Genomic DNA, 20,000 nt, shown 5'->3' on the forward strand with positions numbered 1-20,000 from the left:
AAAGAAGTGTCTGATGTTTATTTTTCGCTGAAAATGTTTGTTTGCGATGGATTTTCAGGATCCAGAAAGCTTATTTCACATTAGGAGCCTTGTAAACGTTCTTTTCAAATCTTGCGACCATTGTTATTTTGATGAAAGCATGAGACTTTCGTATTTTATTTCCTAAGCTTATTGTTAATTGACGATTCAATACCTACTCAATGTACTACGTCTCCGAACATGAAGGGTTGCCAAAGTAAAGAAATCAACACCCCTGGAAAAAAAACATGGTTAAGACTTGCTTATTGCCTTTTTTTTTCTAGATCAACTGGAATTCGTGATGATGTGGAGTTTTTACTCGAAGAAGAACTCAGCAGTCCAGCTTTATGAATTGACTCTCTTAAAGATGTAAATAATATTAATGCATTAAGAAGTTATGGCCCTGAATCATTCAATTGTGATAGGCTCACAGAAATGAAGAACAAACAGAAATTGGAAAATACAATGTTGATGTCATGTGTGTGAAAGTAAAATTGAAGCCTTCTTTCTAAATACTTATTGCTATGTGACTCTCCAGAATGTAATTATTCATAGATATGTGGTTTTCCAGGATTTAATTCATTATCAATGACATTTTGGAACACATTACTTGTAGCTTGAGCCTAAGACTTGTGACTTTCGTTGGACAATAATATAAACGTCTGCCAAATTTCTATCATTTGAGGCTTTAGTATATCAAGTAGGAAGTAAATACATGTCGAATGTAGTCAGTCAATATTTTACTACAAAGGTATCAATATTATTATTGCTTTTAGGTCACACAAAACGTGGCATTCTGGCCAATCTTGATGAAATTGGGGAATATTCTATTCCAATATTTTAAATCTCTTCTGCATAACTTAATTGATCAGTTTTCAGCTAGAACTGGTGATGTTACGAGTAGGATCCATATAGACCATAGTAGTATGCAACTGTTCTTGTCTTATTGTAAAAGCTTTGTTACTAAAGAGGTTGAGCATCCAGACGTATCGTCGGAGTGTGCAACTATTGACTTTTAACATTCTTGTCCTATTGTAAAAGCTTGGTAACTAATGAGGTTGATAGTGGCATCCAGATGTGTTGTTGCAGTGTACAGCTATTGACTTTTAACATCCTTGTCCTATTGTAAAAGCTTGGTTACTAATGAGGTTGATAGTGGCGTCCAGATGTGTCGTCGGAGTGTGCAACTATTGACTTTTAACATTCTTGTCTTATTGTAAAAGCTTGGTTACTACCCGGTATGACCAATCGATAAAAACCGATATCGGAAAACCGTTCGATAAATCGATATCAATCGATAATTTTTAATTAATCGATATCGATTTTATCGATCAATCGATAGAAATCGATACTCACAGTCTTCCGCGTATTTAACGATATCGATTTTATCGATTAATCGATTTTAACGGAGTATCAAAAACCACACAAAATAAAACTGCTTCTATGTGGACAGCGTTTTAATTTAATATAAAACAATGAACAGAAACATTAAGCAACCAAGGATTTATTTCATTCAGTCAACACATTAACTTCATTCTTTGTTTTTTCTTTTGTTTCTTTGGTTCTGGAACCATGTTTTAACCTAAAAGGAAAAAAAAAAGAAACCAAATTTATATGTTTATTGCATGCAACCGTATCCCGGTTAATCATTTTGACTCTTATATTCCCGGTATATTCTTGCAAGGTCTCTCGATGATTTTACTTTATATCTCCAGGAAAAAGCTATCTTAAATTCACTTACTTGGTGTTGCTCTAAGTCAAAGTTCTCGGCCAACTTTTCCATTAGCTGTGCCGTCGGACGGCCCTTTGTCCTTCCATATGCATGGTTTAGTCCACTCAGCTGAAATTCAGTAAAGTGGACCCTCTTTTTCTTTGCAGCATTCACTTCCTCCTCATCCGAGCTAACAGCCGCTTTTCTCTTTCCTAACAAAGAGTCTCATGTCATTATAAAGGCATTTTGGGAGAAGGGGAGGGGATGTTACTTGATATACCCTTGGGTGGGTAGAGGCGGTCCGCCACGGTAAACTAACCCTGTTTTAGCCGGGCTTAAGACAAACGTCGTCCATTTTCCTACCCTAAATTTCCGATTTTTCTCTCTATTTAGGTCATTTACCTAAGAAAAGATACCGACTTTTTAAAGCCCTTTTAAGGGATTGACCTTCCTTGCTCACCCCCCCCCCCCCTCAGTAGATTATGTCCGTCTTGAATTATATCCTAGAATATACTTCAAAAATGATATAAAACCCAAATACCTTGTTTGAGAGCAATAAGTTGTTGCTGCTCCTGTTTGTCATTGAGAAAATTCTCCATTTTCTCGTAGATCCATTTGCCTTGGCCTTTTGGTAGCTCGGCCGGCGGCTGTCTTAAAACGTCAGAGAGTGTTGACTGCTTTCTGCTTAAAATTTTCTCAGCAAATAATGCCTGGCTTACGCTATTCTTCTTTAGCCAGGCAATGACACCATCCGCTATGGCTTTTGGCGTCTGGACCGTTTCCCTTTCGTCTTCTAAAAATTCAAAACAATGCCAAGATTAAGGACTTCTGACTGTCCGTTGCACACTATTTTAAAAACAGATTCTGGTGACCATATTTCCAAGCGGAATGGTGTAAATTACTTACTTTCAGCATTCTTGTCTTCGGAAATCAACAACGATTCTGCTTCCTGCGGGCAGGCGGCTTGAACTGCGCATTCTTCGATAGATCCCCCTTTTTCTTGAACAAAAGTCATAAGAGCACTTCTGTCCTCCTTATCGACTGTCACTTTAAATGTTACAGAATTCATTTCTAAGCCCTACTTTCCCTAGTACTGAAGGAGATGTCTGAAGTGACCAAGGACCACCAAAGTAACATCCAAGTAACACGCTTTTAAAACGCACGTGATTTTGCAGCAAGAACATTTCAGACGGAAGATTGCAGAACATGTAAAACAATGATGTTTCCTGATTGGAGGCATATTTTAAAAAAATGGAGAAATCAATTACTAAATGTGAAAAGAATTTTATTAATGGGAAGCAACATCGCACAGATCGAACATTTAATGCAAACTTATTTGAGTTTCAAATTGGAGTGTGGTCTGTGGAAAAGCGACGTTTAAGTCCGCGATAAGCAGAACGTGGACGCAGCTACACGACTGTTAAAACCTGAGGCTCGTCACTACTTAAAAATCTGGAATGAAAAGGCCTCACTTGCAACGAGAGTGTACCTCAAGGTTGGCGAAAGTCTTTTTTCGGCGTTCACCGAAAAAGAATTGTCCGTTCGTGAAAGGGCAAAGCGTGCATGGCTCCCAGTAACTTTCTTAAGACTCTGGAGAGCTTGGCTTAAGATGGAGGGATATCCTACTGACCATTACTTTATATCAGGACAGACCTATGACGATGTTATTCTGGCTGGACACTCTATCATTATGAGCCTTGGATGTTTGGTTCCGATTCTTGCGAGGTTTTATTTTCAAGTTTACGTGGATTTTGCCGCGGGAAACCAAACCTGACGTTGTTAGACTTATTAGACTTTGCAAGGAGAATTCAGAAGCTAAAGGAAATGAATCTTAAGCCCTTCAACCAGTTAAATGATAAAAAGTGGCCCACAGATATGGACGCAGAACTGACTTTGGGTTTGCAAGAAGCCGAGAAGGAGGCGATCAAGACTGCCGAACTGTTAGGAATGATCGCCAGTCTAGAAAGGGCCAATGTCGTGACAAGCACAAAAGAAGGAGGTGTTGTGTTGATAAATCCTACCACAGATGTTTATCCGTTAAGTACCGCAAATAAACCTGACGAAAATAACATTTTACAAGTAGAAGACTTGCTAGAAATTGAAAACGATGTATTGATAAACGCCATAGATGAAAGTGAAAACGAAATCACTACTTCTTTCATCAATCTTGCAGCTAAGGCAAAAGAAAACACCATAAATACTGAACAATATAATGAAAACATGAACGAAGAAGAGGGTGACGAAGAGTATGACGATGGCGCGCCCACGAATTGTGTTTTCTATCGTTTGGGTAGTTGCCGATACAGAGAAAGTACGTTCCGTGCCCCAAAAGAAACTAACTGGCTTGGCTGTGAATTTCCTGGATGTAACAAGTGGTTTCACGAAGTATGTTTGGGACTTAAATTTCCGAATGACAAAGCGCGAGAAGCGTATACTTATTTCTGTAAGGATCACCCTTCGGCTGGTTACGCTTCTCAAAAGAAAGTTGTTAGCAGCACCGAAGACAAGGATATCCTGGAGAAGGACCCACTATCAGCAAATAAGCAGAATCGTGTCATACGTGACGAGAATGGAAACTACAGAATGCCGAAGATGTCAACGTGCTACGTTGAGTTCAACGGCGTCTACTATCACATAGCCCAGTTCTTGTCTCTACAGCAACGTAAACAGTATATGCCAGCTACCTCAAGAAATTCACGCTGGATGGCAGTTTCCAAGGTAAATTATTATGACAGCATTGGAAAAATATCGAGATCGCAAGAAAAGGAAGACTTGATTTGTAACTCATTCGCGGCTTTTTGGATGGGCAAGGAAGGACTTATAATTGGTAAAGTCATCCGAATGTATTGCAATCCCTGTGCAAAAAGTGCATATCCTATTTTAACTTGTGATAGTAAGGATTCCAAGAGTAGCACAGTGACCTGTTGCGTTAATGTAGCACCGGTAGACACTGAAACTAACACCTGGATTTTACAAGTTAAAAACCGTTTCGTCTGGTGCCCAATGAAATCCCTTATAGCCAAACTAACTCTAATTGAACGGGAGAATGTTTTGGAAGTAAATGGCGATGATGTCAAAAATATATTAGCAATGCTGCCGCAACTTCAAGAAACAGAGAAAAGAAGACAAGAAGAGGAGTCAAAGGAGAAAGAAACTAGAATAAGAAAAAAGAAAGAAGGACCCCCAGAAGAGATGAGTGTGGCATTACTGAAAGAGGTTTTAAAGGAGATGGGTGTCAGTTTTAAACACAATTCAACAAAGGCCCAACTAATGGAAAAAGTAAAAGAAGTCCGCGAGAGCCACAGAGAAGCAACATATTCTCATGCCCACAGCAGCAAATCAGTCCACAGTCAAAAAACCTCAGAACGCTCTCGCCAAAATTATTGGAATCAGTTTAGAAATGACACGCATCCTCTGCCTTTGTGGATCATGTATGATCCACAGAGGAAAAGGCGCATTTTGATCATAATCATTTTAATGTTAATTTTATTGGCATTTACAAACATGTTTTCTGAGCTTCTTAATGTTGAGTTTATGTCAGTTATTTTTGTTTCATTACCTCTCTTCTGCTTTAGTTGCGGAGTTCATCATTTACTTCGTTTTACTTATTTATAGAATGATTTTAGCTCTGATTTGTAGTATGATTTTTGCGGCGGCGAGGGTTTTGCTGACAAAACATTTACTGGAGACAATGTCTAGCATTACAACTACGCAGCTTCGTACTTCGTAGTACATGTATTTGTAGGATGTCATTACGACATTTAGCTTGAACAGTTTCTGAGTAAATACAAAAAGCGGTTATGTTATGTTGCGTTTCCCCGTTGAATCATGCCAGGGAATCGTGTTAATATTATTTGATTATCAGTATTCATTCAATTATCGATTTGTTAAATAAATCTTTAAATTCGTCCTACTTGATTCATTGAATCGTAAGAGTGTTTTTATGGAAGATTTGATACATTTTAGAAATTCGATAAAATCGATAACATTAATTTAAAAATCGATAATTATCGATTACTCACAACGTGTCCTTTTATCGATTTTAATCGATTTCCGATACAATTTACTAATTTTTATCGATTGTTATCGAATGTTATCGATTATCGGTTTTATTGATTGCACATGCCGGGGTTACTAATGAGGTTGATAGTGGCATCCAGATGAGTCGTTGGAGTGTGCAACTATTGACTTTTAACATTCTTGTGTTATTGTAAGAGCTTGGTTACTAATGAGGTTGATTGTGGCATCCAGATGTGTCGTCGGAGTGTGCAACTATTGAATTTTAACATTCTTGTTCTATTGTTAAAGCTTGGTTACTAATGCAGCTGACAGTGGCATCCAGACGTATCATCGGAGTGTGCAACTGTTGATTTTAAACAGCCCTATCCTGATGTAACAGCTTGGTTACTAATGATGATGTCTGAAATATTGGTTAAAGTTACTAATATTCATTAAGGCTTTTTGCCCACCTGTGCTGCATCAAATCGAGAATAGCTTTTGGTAGCACTACTTTTGAATTGGAGTTATCCGTTTGTTTTTGTCTGCAATTTACAACATTTCTATAAGTAAATCATGTTAATCTAAGTAAAAACTAGGTGTGTTTTTAAGCAGTGATAAAATACAACCACACCTGCCTGGATATGTTATTCTAGGAAGAATGTACTGAGTACATATTAGAGGATGATAATTATTGTCTCCTGATTATTACCGGTACTTTTTTATTTCTTTTACAGCGGCTATTTTAATTGTTCATGACTGAGTCAAGGAAATGAAGAATCAAACTGGGTTAAAATTATTTTAACCTAAAAATTATTTCATTTTGAACTACGACAATGATGAGTTTAATCGAATGCAAACTGATGAGCAATTTGCAGACAAGCAATACAATATTTGTCAATTGAAACGAAATGAGGTGTCCCAAAAAAGAAGACCCGAAGACCCCGAAAACTCGAAAAAGTAACCCAAAACCCTCAATTTGGCTAACCGTAGGCCTTAAGTTGGATTTTTGAGTTACCTCAAGAGAAGTTCAAGTCCTTCATTCCCTACAACCTGTTTCAAAGTGAAAGCTGGGCGATCCACCATATTTAGCGGGGTAACCACTCTCCACATGTGGCCAGACATCTTTATTTCCCGTCGGATGTACATGGCCCTGTTACACTCTAGGTCTAAAAACCAACTTTAGGCCTAGGGTTGAAGGTTTTAAGTTACTTTTTTTCGAGTTTTCAGGGTCTTAGGGTCTTCGTTTTCGAGACACCCAACGGAATGCCTTTTTTATAATGTACTTTTTGAAGCAGTATTACGAAATAGCGAGAAATTAAAAAAACAACAACAACAAATACCAGTAATCTCGGAATCTGATTGACTAATTAAGAGTCTTGACAACGCTGTTCGCGTCATTTTGGGAAATAAACCAATCATATTGCTAGCAAGTTTTTGACAACGTTTGCTCTTTCTTTTTCTGATCTTGGGCACGCTCTGAAGCAAACATTTACTTTGATGTTGAATGAATAAACTCGAATTCCAAACTCGAACATGCCTTCCTCCTTGACTATTGTGGTAACAAAGAAATAGAATGTAGGTGTCTGTACTCTTATCGACAACGATATTCGTAATCACAGGTCAACATTGTGACCACTGTGATGAATATCGTTGTCGATAGGAGTACAGACAACGCTGAACCACAATATTCGATTTATTATGTTACCGAGCAAAATTAAAGACAAAGACGTGGTTTAGCTGCATATAATTTGGCAAGTGATTAAATTAATTTACACAAGGGTGTAGTTCCTTGAGTTTACATCTAAAAAGCGAGATTTTTTTGCGGATTGTACTTCCTAATGTCATTTAGGTTCTGCAAGTTTTTAATACGTGGCATTTAGACCCACCAAGTAATTAAAAATGAAACCGTGGTTTAGCTGCGTCGAAATATATAATTGACGGGAAAAGTAATGATTGTATGTACCGGCGTATTAAAACTACAAAGGTAACGAAGAGCATTAAGAAAATATTGCTTCTCGATTTGTTTTATCTCCTCAAGTCGCGATCCACAGTTGAGAATTTCACTCAAGTCAAATCAGGACGTTTGTCTGATGGCATGAGAGACTTGTTGAGAGTGGTGACAGAGATTAGACACTCCATTACTTTTAGATAGAAGCATGAAATTGTCTTAGATTCCTTTTGGAAGAGAGAGACCCTTCAAAGTTCCCCTAAGTTTGGCACCCGAGTTAAACAAAAGCGAAAGGCAGAGAACAAAAAGTGACATTTTTCCTATTGGATAAACGTTTACGCGTGTAAGTGAAAGTGTATTAGTATTTGCATAATTTTGATTATCTGGCAGCTTTTCTCAAGGGTCAACCCTTTTTCGTTGCTATGTAAATTCCTTTCTTTGGACAAAATATAAAACCCGAAAACCAGCAACCATACGAGTCTCTAATATAAAGATCCTGAGTCATGTCCGAACGTGGTACGAACGTCACTTAACAATTAACATGTAATAGCCACGTGCACCGTATAGAATTGCTCTGTTGTCTTCCATCGTTAAAGGTCTAATTCTCATGTGTCTGCTGAGTGAAATAAACGTCAACCAATTACGTTAACAAGACATTTGCTGACAGCTTGAAGGCAGACTTTAACGACTTGGGCTTTCAAAGTGTTACATTCACCACTGTACCGAGTTTCAAGTATGAAAGGAATGCGGGGACAAAAACCCCGCATTCCATCAGGATACTTCCAGATAGACCCCGCTGCGTCTCGTCATGGCTTATCGAAAGTTCACAGTGAGCATTTGCATTTACATTTAAGTTAATGTTCGAAAAAGGTCCGGTGAAGCCCTCATAAGAGACCACCCCGGGAATCTGCGTGACCAAAATAATAAACAATAGAGGGTGGTCGCTTACAAGAGCTTTCAGCAAAAGTCTCTAGGATTTTAAAATTATTATTGATGGTAGAAAAGATAACCTTCGGGAATGCACCTATTAAAAAGTGGAAACTTCTTTCTTCGTTTACGGGAATGGTCGCGTATGAAAGCTTTCAATTAGAGTTGAAGTGACATTTTGAACGTGTAGCCGCGGCTTAAAACGTTCACACGCTATTTATTTATTACCCTCCCACAATATCTCAATTTCTTGACTTAATTTGTTGAATGTTTACTTTTTCTTTGCGTGATACTTGTGTGACTTGAAAACCAAGAATAGTGGGCATGTAATCAAATCCGAAATGGCATCTGTCAACAACGACAATTCGAATGTATTTGTTGACAAATAAACGCTTTATTGATGGCTTTACCCAATTTCCACGGGTGATAACACATATTACGAGACTCTTGAAAATTTGTTCAACAAGAAAGCTTAATATTTGTAAAAACGCTAAATGAACAGTTGACTATAAGAATAACATTTTCCAGACTAAAGATATGAACGAAATTGACTACAAGGTACGTGCAGATGGAGAGGCTGCTAACAACGTTTTTCGTGCAGTGCAGCACTTTGAGTTGATTTTGCCTTTTACGAACCTCCAGGCTTTCTCTTTCTCTTCGTTTGTGCTCACGGGAAATTTATTTAACACTAAAACTTTGAGGGAGTCTAATTTAGCAGAGTCGAGACGCTTTTTGTCGTAACTGCCATCAGTGTTGCTTTCCGCCAGTTTTTCTTTCGTAAAATAATGTGGCAACAGCTTTAAGGCACCCAAGTGCCTTTCGGTCTCTGACTTTAATAGGGCCTGCCTTATCACCCTTGTCGGTGTAACACAAGTGCTTATTATTTCTTCACCGACTTCTTGGGGAAGGCTTCCTTGTTTGGCACCAGAATTCTCCTTATCAGTAGAAGGCTGATACTCCTCACGTAGTTCCTTCATGGTGAGATGATCTATGGTGGTTAGTTCTGCACTCTCGGCTGCTGGTGGGTCTGTCGTGTCTGCAATTTCATCATTAAGACCTTGGGGTTGGGAATGGTTGTGGCTGAGTTTTGTTGCAAATCGATCACATGTCATTGAGAAGCGTTGACAGTTAGCGACATGATTCCTATTGTTTAGCTTTACCCAATTTCCACAGATGATCAACAAGAAAGCTTAAGTGAACAGTTGACTATAAAAATATAACATTACGAAGCCCTGACGATAGTTTTCAATAATTCACTGCAACTAGGCATATTTCCAGATGTTTTTAAAATTTCTAAAGTCACGCCTGTTGATAAAGGTGGTAACGATCTCGATCCCACAAATTATCGTCCGATTTCTACACTTTCAGCCCTAACACAAATTTTTGAAAAGTTAATACGTGAGCAGCTGGTGAATTACTTGCAGAGGCACAGTATTCTCTACCAGTATCAATTTGGATTTAGAAAGGGGCATTCTAGAGCACACGCTATAGCAGAAATTGCTGATAACCTATGGAAGTCTATCGATAGAAACATGTATACTTGTGGGGTTTTCTTAGACTTTTCTAAAGCTTTTGATACTGTTAAAAAAAATGGAACAGTATGGGATGAGAGGGGTGCCTCTTCAACGTTTCACCAGCTACTTAACAAATACCAGTAGGCAACAGTATACTGTGATGGGGAATACCGTCTCTTCGAGGCAAGCAGTTACCTGTGGTATTCCCCAGGGAAGCTCGCTTGGACCAGTTTTATTTTTGATTTACATTAATGATGTACCTAATTGCTGCAGTGTGCTTGCTTTTAGAACATTTGCAGATGACAAGAATGTCTTTGCCTCAGCACGCGACCTCAGGAGCCTTGAACAACTGATTAACAATGAATTGAAGAAGGTCAAGCATTGGTGCAATGCTAACAAATTATCAATTAATTTTTCTAAAACAAATTTCATGATTGTCAAATCACCCAGGAAGAAAGATTTGGCAGTAAATATCAAGATAGAAAGTGAAGACGGTACGAAATCCTTGCTGGAGCGTAAAGATCGAGTTAAATACCTAGGTACGCATCTTGATGACACTGTATCCTTCAAACATCATATATCCTATGTTACATCACAAATTTCCCGCAGCAATGGGATAATACCTAAACTCAGACATTTCTTAACTCTCTCTCAGTTGAGACAACTTTATTATAGTATTATTTATCCTTACATTTCTTATGCAATATTAGCATGGGGAAGTGCATGCAAATCTCATGTTAAGAAAATACAAACTTAACAGAACCATGCTATTAGGCTTATATTTTTTGCACGTACACTAGGCGAATTAACTGAGAGCGCTCTTCCGCTGCTTAACCTTCTTGACGTTCTAACAGTAAATAATGTGTATCGATTGCATATTCTAAAATTTACGCATCTTTGGTATAAAGGTCTGCTACCAGTCTTGTTTCAAATTTATTTTCAATATGCAAGTAGTATTCATGGATATAATACCAGATATGCTTCCCAACGAAATTTATATAAACCTAAAGAGCGAACTAACTCTGTAAAACAAACAGTTGACTTTGTGTTGTGCACAGCCACATGCTACAAAGAAATCCGAATATTCCATGATTCGTTTCTTCAATTTATCTGTTGAAGAGCATATTTGCCTCAAACTCAAGGCTTGACTGTATGGGATGCTCCGTTTCAGATGGATGTGTATCACTTGGTTGCTGATGTTGCCTCGATTGTCCTTTAGGACGATAGTATCAAGAAAATTCACTGAATGTGCAAAGGTTTCGCGTGTAAACTTGCTTGAGGGTACTACATTGTTAAGGTAATTAATGAAATTAATCAAAGAGTCTTGATCACTTTTCCAGATAAGAAATATATCATCTATAAAGCGTACCCAGATTATGCTATGGTTTGCCCACTCTGTTTGGTACATGAATCTTTCTTCAAGTCCTCCCATGTATAGGTTTGCAAAGTTGGGTGCGACTCTGGTTGCCATAGCTGTGCCTTTTGTTTGAATGTAATGTTCATTACCAAAGGTGAAATTGTTGAGTTTGAGAACTTTCTCGAGGAGACATAATTATGTTTTCGATGATGGCTAATTCTGGTTTGTTTTGCCTAGCTCTTCCTCCACAATAGTGAGCACTTCATCTGTGTCTATATCCATGTATAGGCTTGATACGTCCAGTGTTGCTAAATAAAACGTTTTGGGGAACTTGCTCAAGGCCCGTATTGGTTTAATGAAGTGTATGGTGTCTTGTATGTATGACGGTAGCTTTGCCGCCATAGGTCTCAAAAACTTGTCCACATCTGCTGATAACTTCTCAGTGTGGCTGTTTACGGAGGAAACTACTGGTCTACCTGGATTGTTAACTTTGTGTATTTTGGGGAGTATATAGAATATAGTAGTTCTTGATTATGCTGACCTTAAGAGTTAAGCAAAACAATCCATAGTTGACCAAGGGCTATTAGCTACTTCTAACCGTAAGATCCTTCGACTAAGTCCATCCACTGCACCATGTACACATATGGTTTTAGCGTGTCGTAGCCTAGAAAGGAAAGAGTTTGCGCATTAAACATTGAAGGAGATAGGTCACTAACCTGCTCTTTCCTCCAATGGGAAGGGTGTGGGGGTAATGTTGATAGCTGCATATTCAAACTACATTTTTATGCCTACAAACACAATAGGCTATTTTAAAGTTGTTTGCTCAGTGACCAAGTCTACGAATGGCTGTTAAAAAAGCAAAGAAGGTCGTTGAACAACTTCAATACATGGTGGGCGCAAGCCCTGAAATTTCCTACAATGAAGCCCGGAAGAAACTTAAACAGCGTTTCGGTCACAGCGCCATTGTGGCCACAGACTTCGAGAACAAACTAGCTAATTGGCCGAAAATCGCTAACAATGATGCGCAAGGCCTTAGAGACTTCAGTGATTTTCTACAGCAAGTAGACATAGCCAAAACGCATCTATCAAGTCTGCAAATCTTCGAATATCCTTCCAAGATGCAAGCATTGGTTACGAAACTCCCCAGCTGGTTCTTGACCAAATGGTCATCAAGGGTCCAAACGCTTCAACAAGAGAAAAGTTGCGACGCATTCCCAACCTTCGCAGAATTCGTCGCAGAGGTAACCTTTCACGTCGATCGCATGAACATCCCTCAGATTTACCAACACTCACCTAAAGTACTCGGACTTTTAGTGGCAGATCTTCACCACCCGATCCTCCACATCGCAGGAAACCGCCCTACTCTACAATAATGGCGTCGAAAACAGGTGGCGAAAGCAAACCCTTACACCCAGATTCAAAGCGAAAGTCTTTGGGGCCGAAGCCTTCAATTCAAGAATCTTCCACAGCGGATAAGCTCTGTCTGTTTCATCAAACGAAGACACACACCCTGAGAGAGTGTAACAAGTTCTGAGAGCAAACCTTCGACGAACGAAAAGACTTCTTCAAGAAAAAGAAACTTTGCTTTAAATGTATGAGCGTCAAACATAGCGCCGAAAACTGCGATCAAGCTCCACCAGAATGCAGCATCTGTCATTTAACTGCTTTACATATCAAGCCAGCCCTTCAACGCCAAGACATTCCTCAAACCAATCACACCTCTACAGCTTGCACGCAAGTCTGCGGGGAGGAGGAAACCGGAAGGTCGTGTGCAAGAATCGTCTTGGTTAACGCATCTCACCAGTCTAACCCAGCTAAAAAACTGACAACCTATGCAGTGTTGGACGATCAGTCCACTGACGTGTTCATCTCAGACGCCCTCCTACACAACCTCGGAATAAGTGCCCCAGAGGTCGACTTACAAGTTAACACGATCGTTGGCTCCAACACCATCAGAACGAAGAAAGTTACCGGCATCTTCATCCAAGATATAGAAACAAAATACGCTCCGATCAAGGTTTCCTTCGCTTATTCAAGAGAGTACATTCCTGCCTCACACGAGGATATTGCCAGTGGAAACATTTGTCTCACATCGCTGACAAAATTCCTCACCGTCCAGACGTCGAAATAGGACTACTGATTGGTCGAAACGTACCAGCTGCCTTCCAGCCAATAAGCATCATCTCTGCAAACGAAGAGGAGCCCTGGGCCGAGCAATATAAATTTGGCTGGACCATAATCAGACGCGTCTGTAAAGATAAAGAGGCGATCTCCAACGCAGCCTCATTGAATCGAGTCGCAGTGGAAAGAGAAATCCTTCTAGATTGTGAAGACATTTCTGAAACTGCCCCCCTCATAATCAAGAACCAGACGTCTTCTAAGGACTTGACAACCCCCAAACAAATACGCGAGATGATGGACTATACCGAAATCCACGCGGAACAGAGCAAGTAGAGTCAATGGAGGATGGACGTTTCCGCAAAATACTAACTAAAGGCCTGCACAAGAATGCAGAAGGAAACTGGGAAGCCCCATTACCCTTCAAAACCAACACCGTTATCCTGCCCGACAACAAAGGACACTGCTTGAGAAGGCTCTTGTCTCTCAAAAGAAGATTTCTAAACGACAACAAGTTAAAAGACGACTACTTAGCCTTTATGAAAAGGACCCTCGATAATGGCCAAGCTTCTCGAGTGCCCGTAGACCAATTGGCAACAGAAAAGGGCAAAGGTTGGTTTCTTCCCCATTTTCATGTTTATCATATGAGAAAACCAGATCAAATCCGTGTCGTGTTCGACTGCAGCGCCGTTTACGAAAACGAATCTCTCAACAAACATCTGCTTCAAGGACATGATCAGCTGAACTCCTTGATCGGCGTGTTGACTCGCTTCCGAAAAGAAGCAGTCGCCCTTACCTGTGACATGGAGCATATGTTTCACAGCTTCTACGTCAACCCCAGCGACAGAGATTATTTGAGATTCCTGTGGTTCGCAAACAACGATCTTACAGGCGCGATCCTAGAATACCAGATGAACGTTCACCTCTTCGGCGCAGCATCATCACCCAGAGTAGCAAACTTCTGCTTACATCAGACAGCACAAGCTCACAGACAAGAGTTTGGAGACGAAGCATCAGACTTTCTTCTCAGAAATTTCTATGTAGACGATGGGTTAAAGTCGATCTCCACAGTAGAGCAAGCCCTTCAATTAATCCAATGCACGCAAGCAATGTGCGCAAAGGACAACTTACGTCTTCACAAGTTTGCAAGTAACAGCAAAGACGTCTTAGAGGCCCTACCAGCCAATGTCTGTGCAAAGGATCTTAAAGATCTGGACCTCCGACGCGACACAATGCCCGTCCAAAGATCTCTTGGCACCTACTGGTGTATCGAGTCTGACACGTTCGGATTTCGTATTGAACTCAGAGACAAACCCGCCACCCGTCGCGGGATTCTGTCAACAATTAGTTCAGTTTATGACCCGCTTGGAGCAGTATCGCCCGTCATACTGGTCGGCAAACAGATATTGCAAACACTCTGTCGTCAAAATGTCAGTTGGGACGATCCAAGACCTGACGATATCCTGCCACTATGGGAAAAATGGCGATCAGAGCTTCCACTCCTCCAGAAATTCACGTTCCCCCGGTGTCTAAAGCCAACCGATTTTGGTGATCCAGTTCAAACAGAACTCCACAGTTTCTCCGATGCAAGTGACAACGGCATCGGTCAAATCTCATACTTACGCATGGTCAACCACAGAGACGAAGTTCATGTCGGTTACCTCTTAGCGAAGTCTAGAGTCGACCCCTTGAAACCAATATCAATTCCTCGCCTTGAGTTAACAGCCACAGTCATCTCCGTTAATGTAGCTTCAATGCTCACGAGTGAACTTGATATCGAAGACATCCCTTGCTACTATTACACGGACTCCGAGATCGTGATATGATATATCAACAACGATGCACGACGCTTCCACGTGTACGTTGCCAACCGTGTACAACATCTCCGAGATCACAGCTCTCCGGGGGACTGGTTTCATGTTCCAGGAAAAGAAAATCCCGCCGATGAAGCCTCACGTGGCCTAACTGCCAAGGAACTGTTACAAAGCGACCGCTGGTTCACCGGACCAAAGTTTCTATGGCAACAAGACCCTCTCCCACAGCAGTCTCATCCTGTCTATACTTAACTAACGTCAGACGCTGAAGTCAGAAAGGATTCAGCATCCACATTCACAACCGAGATCAATGAAGTCGAGATTCGACCAGTTTCCCCTGGGATACTAGAGCTACAACACTTCAATCACTTCTCTTCGTTTAACCGTCTTAAACGATGCATTGTTCACATACAGAGAGCGATTGAAAGGACACGCCCGGAGAAGAAGCAAAACTGGCGTCCACAAAAGATTCGCAAAACGCACGGAAAAGAAACAACACCGTTAAGCCGATCAATAACCTCTACAAGGTAGACCCATTTCTCGATGAAGAAGGCCTGCTTAGAGTTGGAGGACGTCTCAAGAATTCGACCTCTCCATACAAAATCAAGCACCCCCTTATTATGCCTAAAACCAGCCACGTGACTGTTCTTCTCATACGCCAGTTTCATCACGGGAAGCAGCATCACCAAGGTTATGGCATGACTCACAATGCTATCCGCCAAGCTGGATACTACATCATTAACGGCTGTTCTATGATCTCCCACATCATCGCTAAATGTGTTACTTGTCGCAAGTTAAGAGGCTGCACACCAAGACCAGAAGATGTCAGATCTACCCCCTGAACGACTTACGCCATCACCTCTGTTCACCTACACTGGAATGGACGTATTCGAGCCCTTCTACATTAAAGAAGGACGAAAAGAGTTGAAGCGATGGGGTCTGATATTCACCTGCCTAGCTTCATGCGCTATTCACTTGGAGACACTGAACGCCATGACAACAGATTCATTTCTCAACGGCCTCAGACGCTTCATCAGCCGCAGAGGAAAAGTTCGCCAGCTTAGATCCGATCAAGGTTCTAACTTTGTTGGCGCAAAGAATGAGCTGAGTAATGCACTCAAGGAACTAGACCAGACCCCTCTCAGAGAATACTTAACTGCGCAAGACTGCGACTGGATAGAGATCAGCCTTAACGTTCCTCACGCTTCTCACATGGGTGGTGTTTGGGAACGTCAAATACGAACAACAAGGTCAGTTCTGCCATCACTGCTGTTGGACCATGGTACCCAACTTGACGACGAAGCACTTTGTACTCTCATGACCGAAGCCGAGAGTATCGTCAACTGCCGTCCTCTAACAGTAGAAAACCTAACAGACCAACTCGCGTCGGAACCACTGACACCTAACCATCTCCTCACCCTCAAGACTCAAATTGTACTACCTCCCCCTGGTAAATTCGAGTCACCCGATTTGTACTCTCGGAAGAGATGGAGAAGAGTCCAGTACCTAGATAACCAATTCTGGCTGCGCTGGCAAAAAGAGTAATGCTCCCTCCTCCAGAAACGTCAAAAATGGCCAACAGCAGTAGTAACCAAAGTACTTCCAAGCCAAGACAACCTTGTCCGTAAAGTTCAAATAATGACCGCCAAGGACGGAGAAAAGACCAGTGCACAAACTCGTGTTACTCTTACCTAAAGAGGACAATAAGATCTGAGTAGTCTCTAGTTACCTTTCTATTATCAGTTTTCGGTACTCTAGTAGTCATTCGCCTTTTTGTCGAGATTTTTAATATAGTTTCCTTTCCCCCTTTAGTAATTAGGTTTTCAGTAAATGAAGGACATTTAGGGAAGCAGTGTTACGGCACCCATGTGCCTTAGTTTTCTTTCGTAATATTTTAGTTATTTCCCTTGTTTTACCGCATTTATGTCATATGGCTTTTCCGCTAGCTATCACGTTACTCTAGCTTCAATATTGCACGCGCTTGTAAAATTTCATAAGGCTCACAGAAATTCCACGGGAACCACCAGTTATTGCTGTACTACTCAGAACCTTTCAGAGCGTTTGCCTACACGCCCTACTTGACAGGATCGCTGTATGAGTTTACTCAATAAACCTGAGCCTTGTGGAACCTGTGAGTCATTAATCATTTTAGTTTCACGGATCTCTCTGCCACCGGAGCTGACACCGCTATAGTGTGTGGTTATCAAATATTTAGGTGGAGACAAATTTCAATTTGTCGAGATTTTTAGCAGAACCAAACAAATTTTTTTCAAACTAGTGCGTATGGTACCATAGGGGGCAAAAATTCTTTAAACTATCGAGGCACTTCATCAAACAGTCAGCCCCGGCCAGGGGTAAGAATACTCACCCGTAACCAAAACAAACAAACAACTTATCTCTTTCTTAGATTACAAAAAAGAGAAAACGAGAAAATTTGATTGTTATATACATGTAATTAACAGAAATACAAGTTTAATTAATTTTGCCCTCGTTGAAAGGAAAATTAAGAAAAAAATGTCCTTTGTTTTGACCAATCAGCATTCAGTACTTTTGCCCTTTATTTTATAAGGTGATAAATTGCCCCATGTGATAATTTTCCCTCTTTACAATGAACAGGATCTCAGTTCTGGATAGGGAGCCGAAAGATACTGGTGGCCAAGAAAAGTCAAAAGTCATACTTGAGAAGGGGAATAGTCCTAAAAAAAGTCCACAACAGGAGATATTCTGGATCGGTTAAGGAAGATGGTATCCTCAGAAGTTGAAGAGGAGGATCAGAATCCCCTTCACCAGAGCCCAAGCAATCTAACCAGTTCCCAGGCAAAAGCAGTAGCTCTTCCTTTCAAGAAAATGTTGAAGAAGCAGCTAAAATGATCAAGTCAATATTTAAGTGCTCAGTTTGTCTTAGTCAATGTAAATTACCAGCAGCAGCCTTTCACTTGTTATGCCGTAATTGGTTGTGTGCATTATCTAGAGCAGTGGATTGAGTCAAGCACATCTTTGAGCAAGCGTCCAGTATGTTGCATAAGTGCTGATTATGCGGTCATTCCAATGGTATGGGAAATTGCCAATAAACTGGGTCAGTCTGGCCCTAGAAGCAATACTGAAGTGGAACATGATGCAAATGATACTGACACATACTTGCCCCAGTGTTGTAATAACTCTGGTTTTTATTCATCCTTGTATTATGTTTAAGTGAAATGTTGTGTTATTTGAAATGTTTCAGCATTTTTTTAACACTAAAATATGATAGACATCTTTTTGGTTGCAAAAACGTAACTCGTTGACATTTTACATGTATGTTGTAGCTGGACTGATTAAAAGTCAGCCACCTGGTTTTAAAAAAGTAAAGGCGACAAATTTCTAGTAATGTTAAAAAAGGACAAAACAGCTGACACCATCAAGGACCCATCACCAATTTATTGCATTGCTGCAAATTTCGTCGAAGGTGGGGTTATCCCGAATAAATTCTGTTTCACGTTGATTGTTGAGTGCGTCACTACTCGCCAAGGGATCGATCCCAAATGACAAATTGCTTGTTATATTGCCTCCAGCATCGGTGTACATTTGTACAGCATCTTCCACGCTTGGTATAATAGCTGAATTTACTGAATGGACTCTACTTGTCCTCTGTGCAATCATATCTGGAATTCAGTCGCAGGTTCTTTTTGAAATGAAAAAGAGAGGTGTCATTTATGCGTACCGAACATTGTTTGACAACTGCACGAGAATAGGTTTCTTTTAAAGAGTTCTTATCATTTGAAATTAATTTAATCAACGTTGACCAACACCGTCCAAAATCCAGAGGGAGACCTCCTAAACATTTCCACCCACTTCTAGAGAAAGAAAAACTGCTCCATGAGAAGGTACATCGGATTCTACCTAAGGCCACAGCTGAACAACTTTGCCCTAAAGGCTCCAGACTTGCGCACCTGTATGGCCTCCCCAAAACACATAAACAAAGGCTATGCATGAGACCAATTTTATCAGCTTCTGGTACATACAACTATCCGTTGGCGAAATGGTTAGAGCAGAATTTGAAGCCACTATCTACCAACAAATATTGAATTAACGATATTTTTGGCTTCACTGACGAAATAAGAAACACTGACATCGAATCTGACCACATCCGTGTCTCCTACGACGTGTCCGCATTATTTACCAATGTTCCTCTGATGGAAACCATTAACATTCTCGTGGATGACTGGTTTAATGAGACGCACAGTATGCAACTCCAAAAGCATCAACTAACAGAGTTACTAAAAATCGCTACTTCAAACCAGCTGTCTCAATTCAACAGTGAACTGTATGAGCAAACAGATGGTGTAGCCATGGGCTATACACATGGCCCACTACTGGCCAATGCTTTCATGTGCTATATAGAGAACCAACTGGAACAAAAGAACATGATCCCGTCCTTTTATCGAAGATATGTCAATGACACTCTGGTCAAAATGCCCAACGCAGAATCAGCCACAGACTTTCTCCAAGTACTTAACAGCGTCCATCCTAGCTTATCTTTTACCATAGAACTTGAACATGAAGGGTCCATTCCACTTCTCGGCACAGTTATCGCAAGATGTGGCAACACACTAAA

At 40.5% G+C, this 20,000-nt stretch overlaps 3 protein-coding genes and 1 pseudogene across 3 annotated transcripts in view; all 4 read left to right on the top strand.

Annotated features, from left to right (window-relative positions):
- The first annotated feature begins 12,316 nt into the window (after window positions 1–12,316).
- LOC138009708 (uncharacterized) lies at window positions 12,317–13,537 on the top strand (annotated as a pseudogene).
- A 396-nt stretch (window positions 13,538–13,933) lies between these two features.
- Window positions 13,934–15,418, top strand: LOC138009709 (uncharacterized). Its single transcript, XM_068856742.1, has one exon. It carries the CDS (start codon window positions 13,934–13,936, stop codon window positions 15,416–15,418), a length of 1,485 nt encoding a protein of 494 aa, XP_068712843.1.
- An 810-nt stretch (window positions 15,419–16,228) lies between these two features.
- On the top strand, window positions 16,229–16,951 carry LOC138009710 (uncharacterized). Its single transcript, XM_068856743.1, has one exon. It carries the CDS (start codon window positions 16,229–16,231, stop codon window positions 16,949–16,951), a length of 723 nt encoding a protein of 240 aa, XP_068712844.1.
- Window positions 16,952–19,578: 2,627 nt separating this feature from the next.
- LOC138009711 (uncharacterized) overlaps window positions 19,579–20,000 on the top strand; it is a 513-nt gene continuing 91 nt past the window's right edge. Inside the window, exon 1 of the mRNA XM_068856744.1 lies at window positions 19,579–20,000. This exon is cut by the window's right edge and continues 91 nt beyond it. Coding sequence (XP_068712845.1) covers window positions 19,579–20,000 — 422 coding nt within the window.

This window comes from Montipora foliosa, chromosome 7 (genome assembly GCF_036669935.1).
Source record: "Montipora foliosa isolate CH-2021 chromosome 7, ASM3666993v2, whole genome shotgun sequence".
Taxonomy (NCBI): domain Eukaryota; kingdom Metazoa; phylum Cnidaria; class Anthozoa; order Scleractinia; family Acroporidae; genus Montipora; species Montipora foliosa.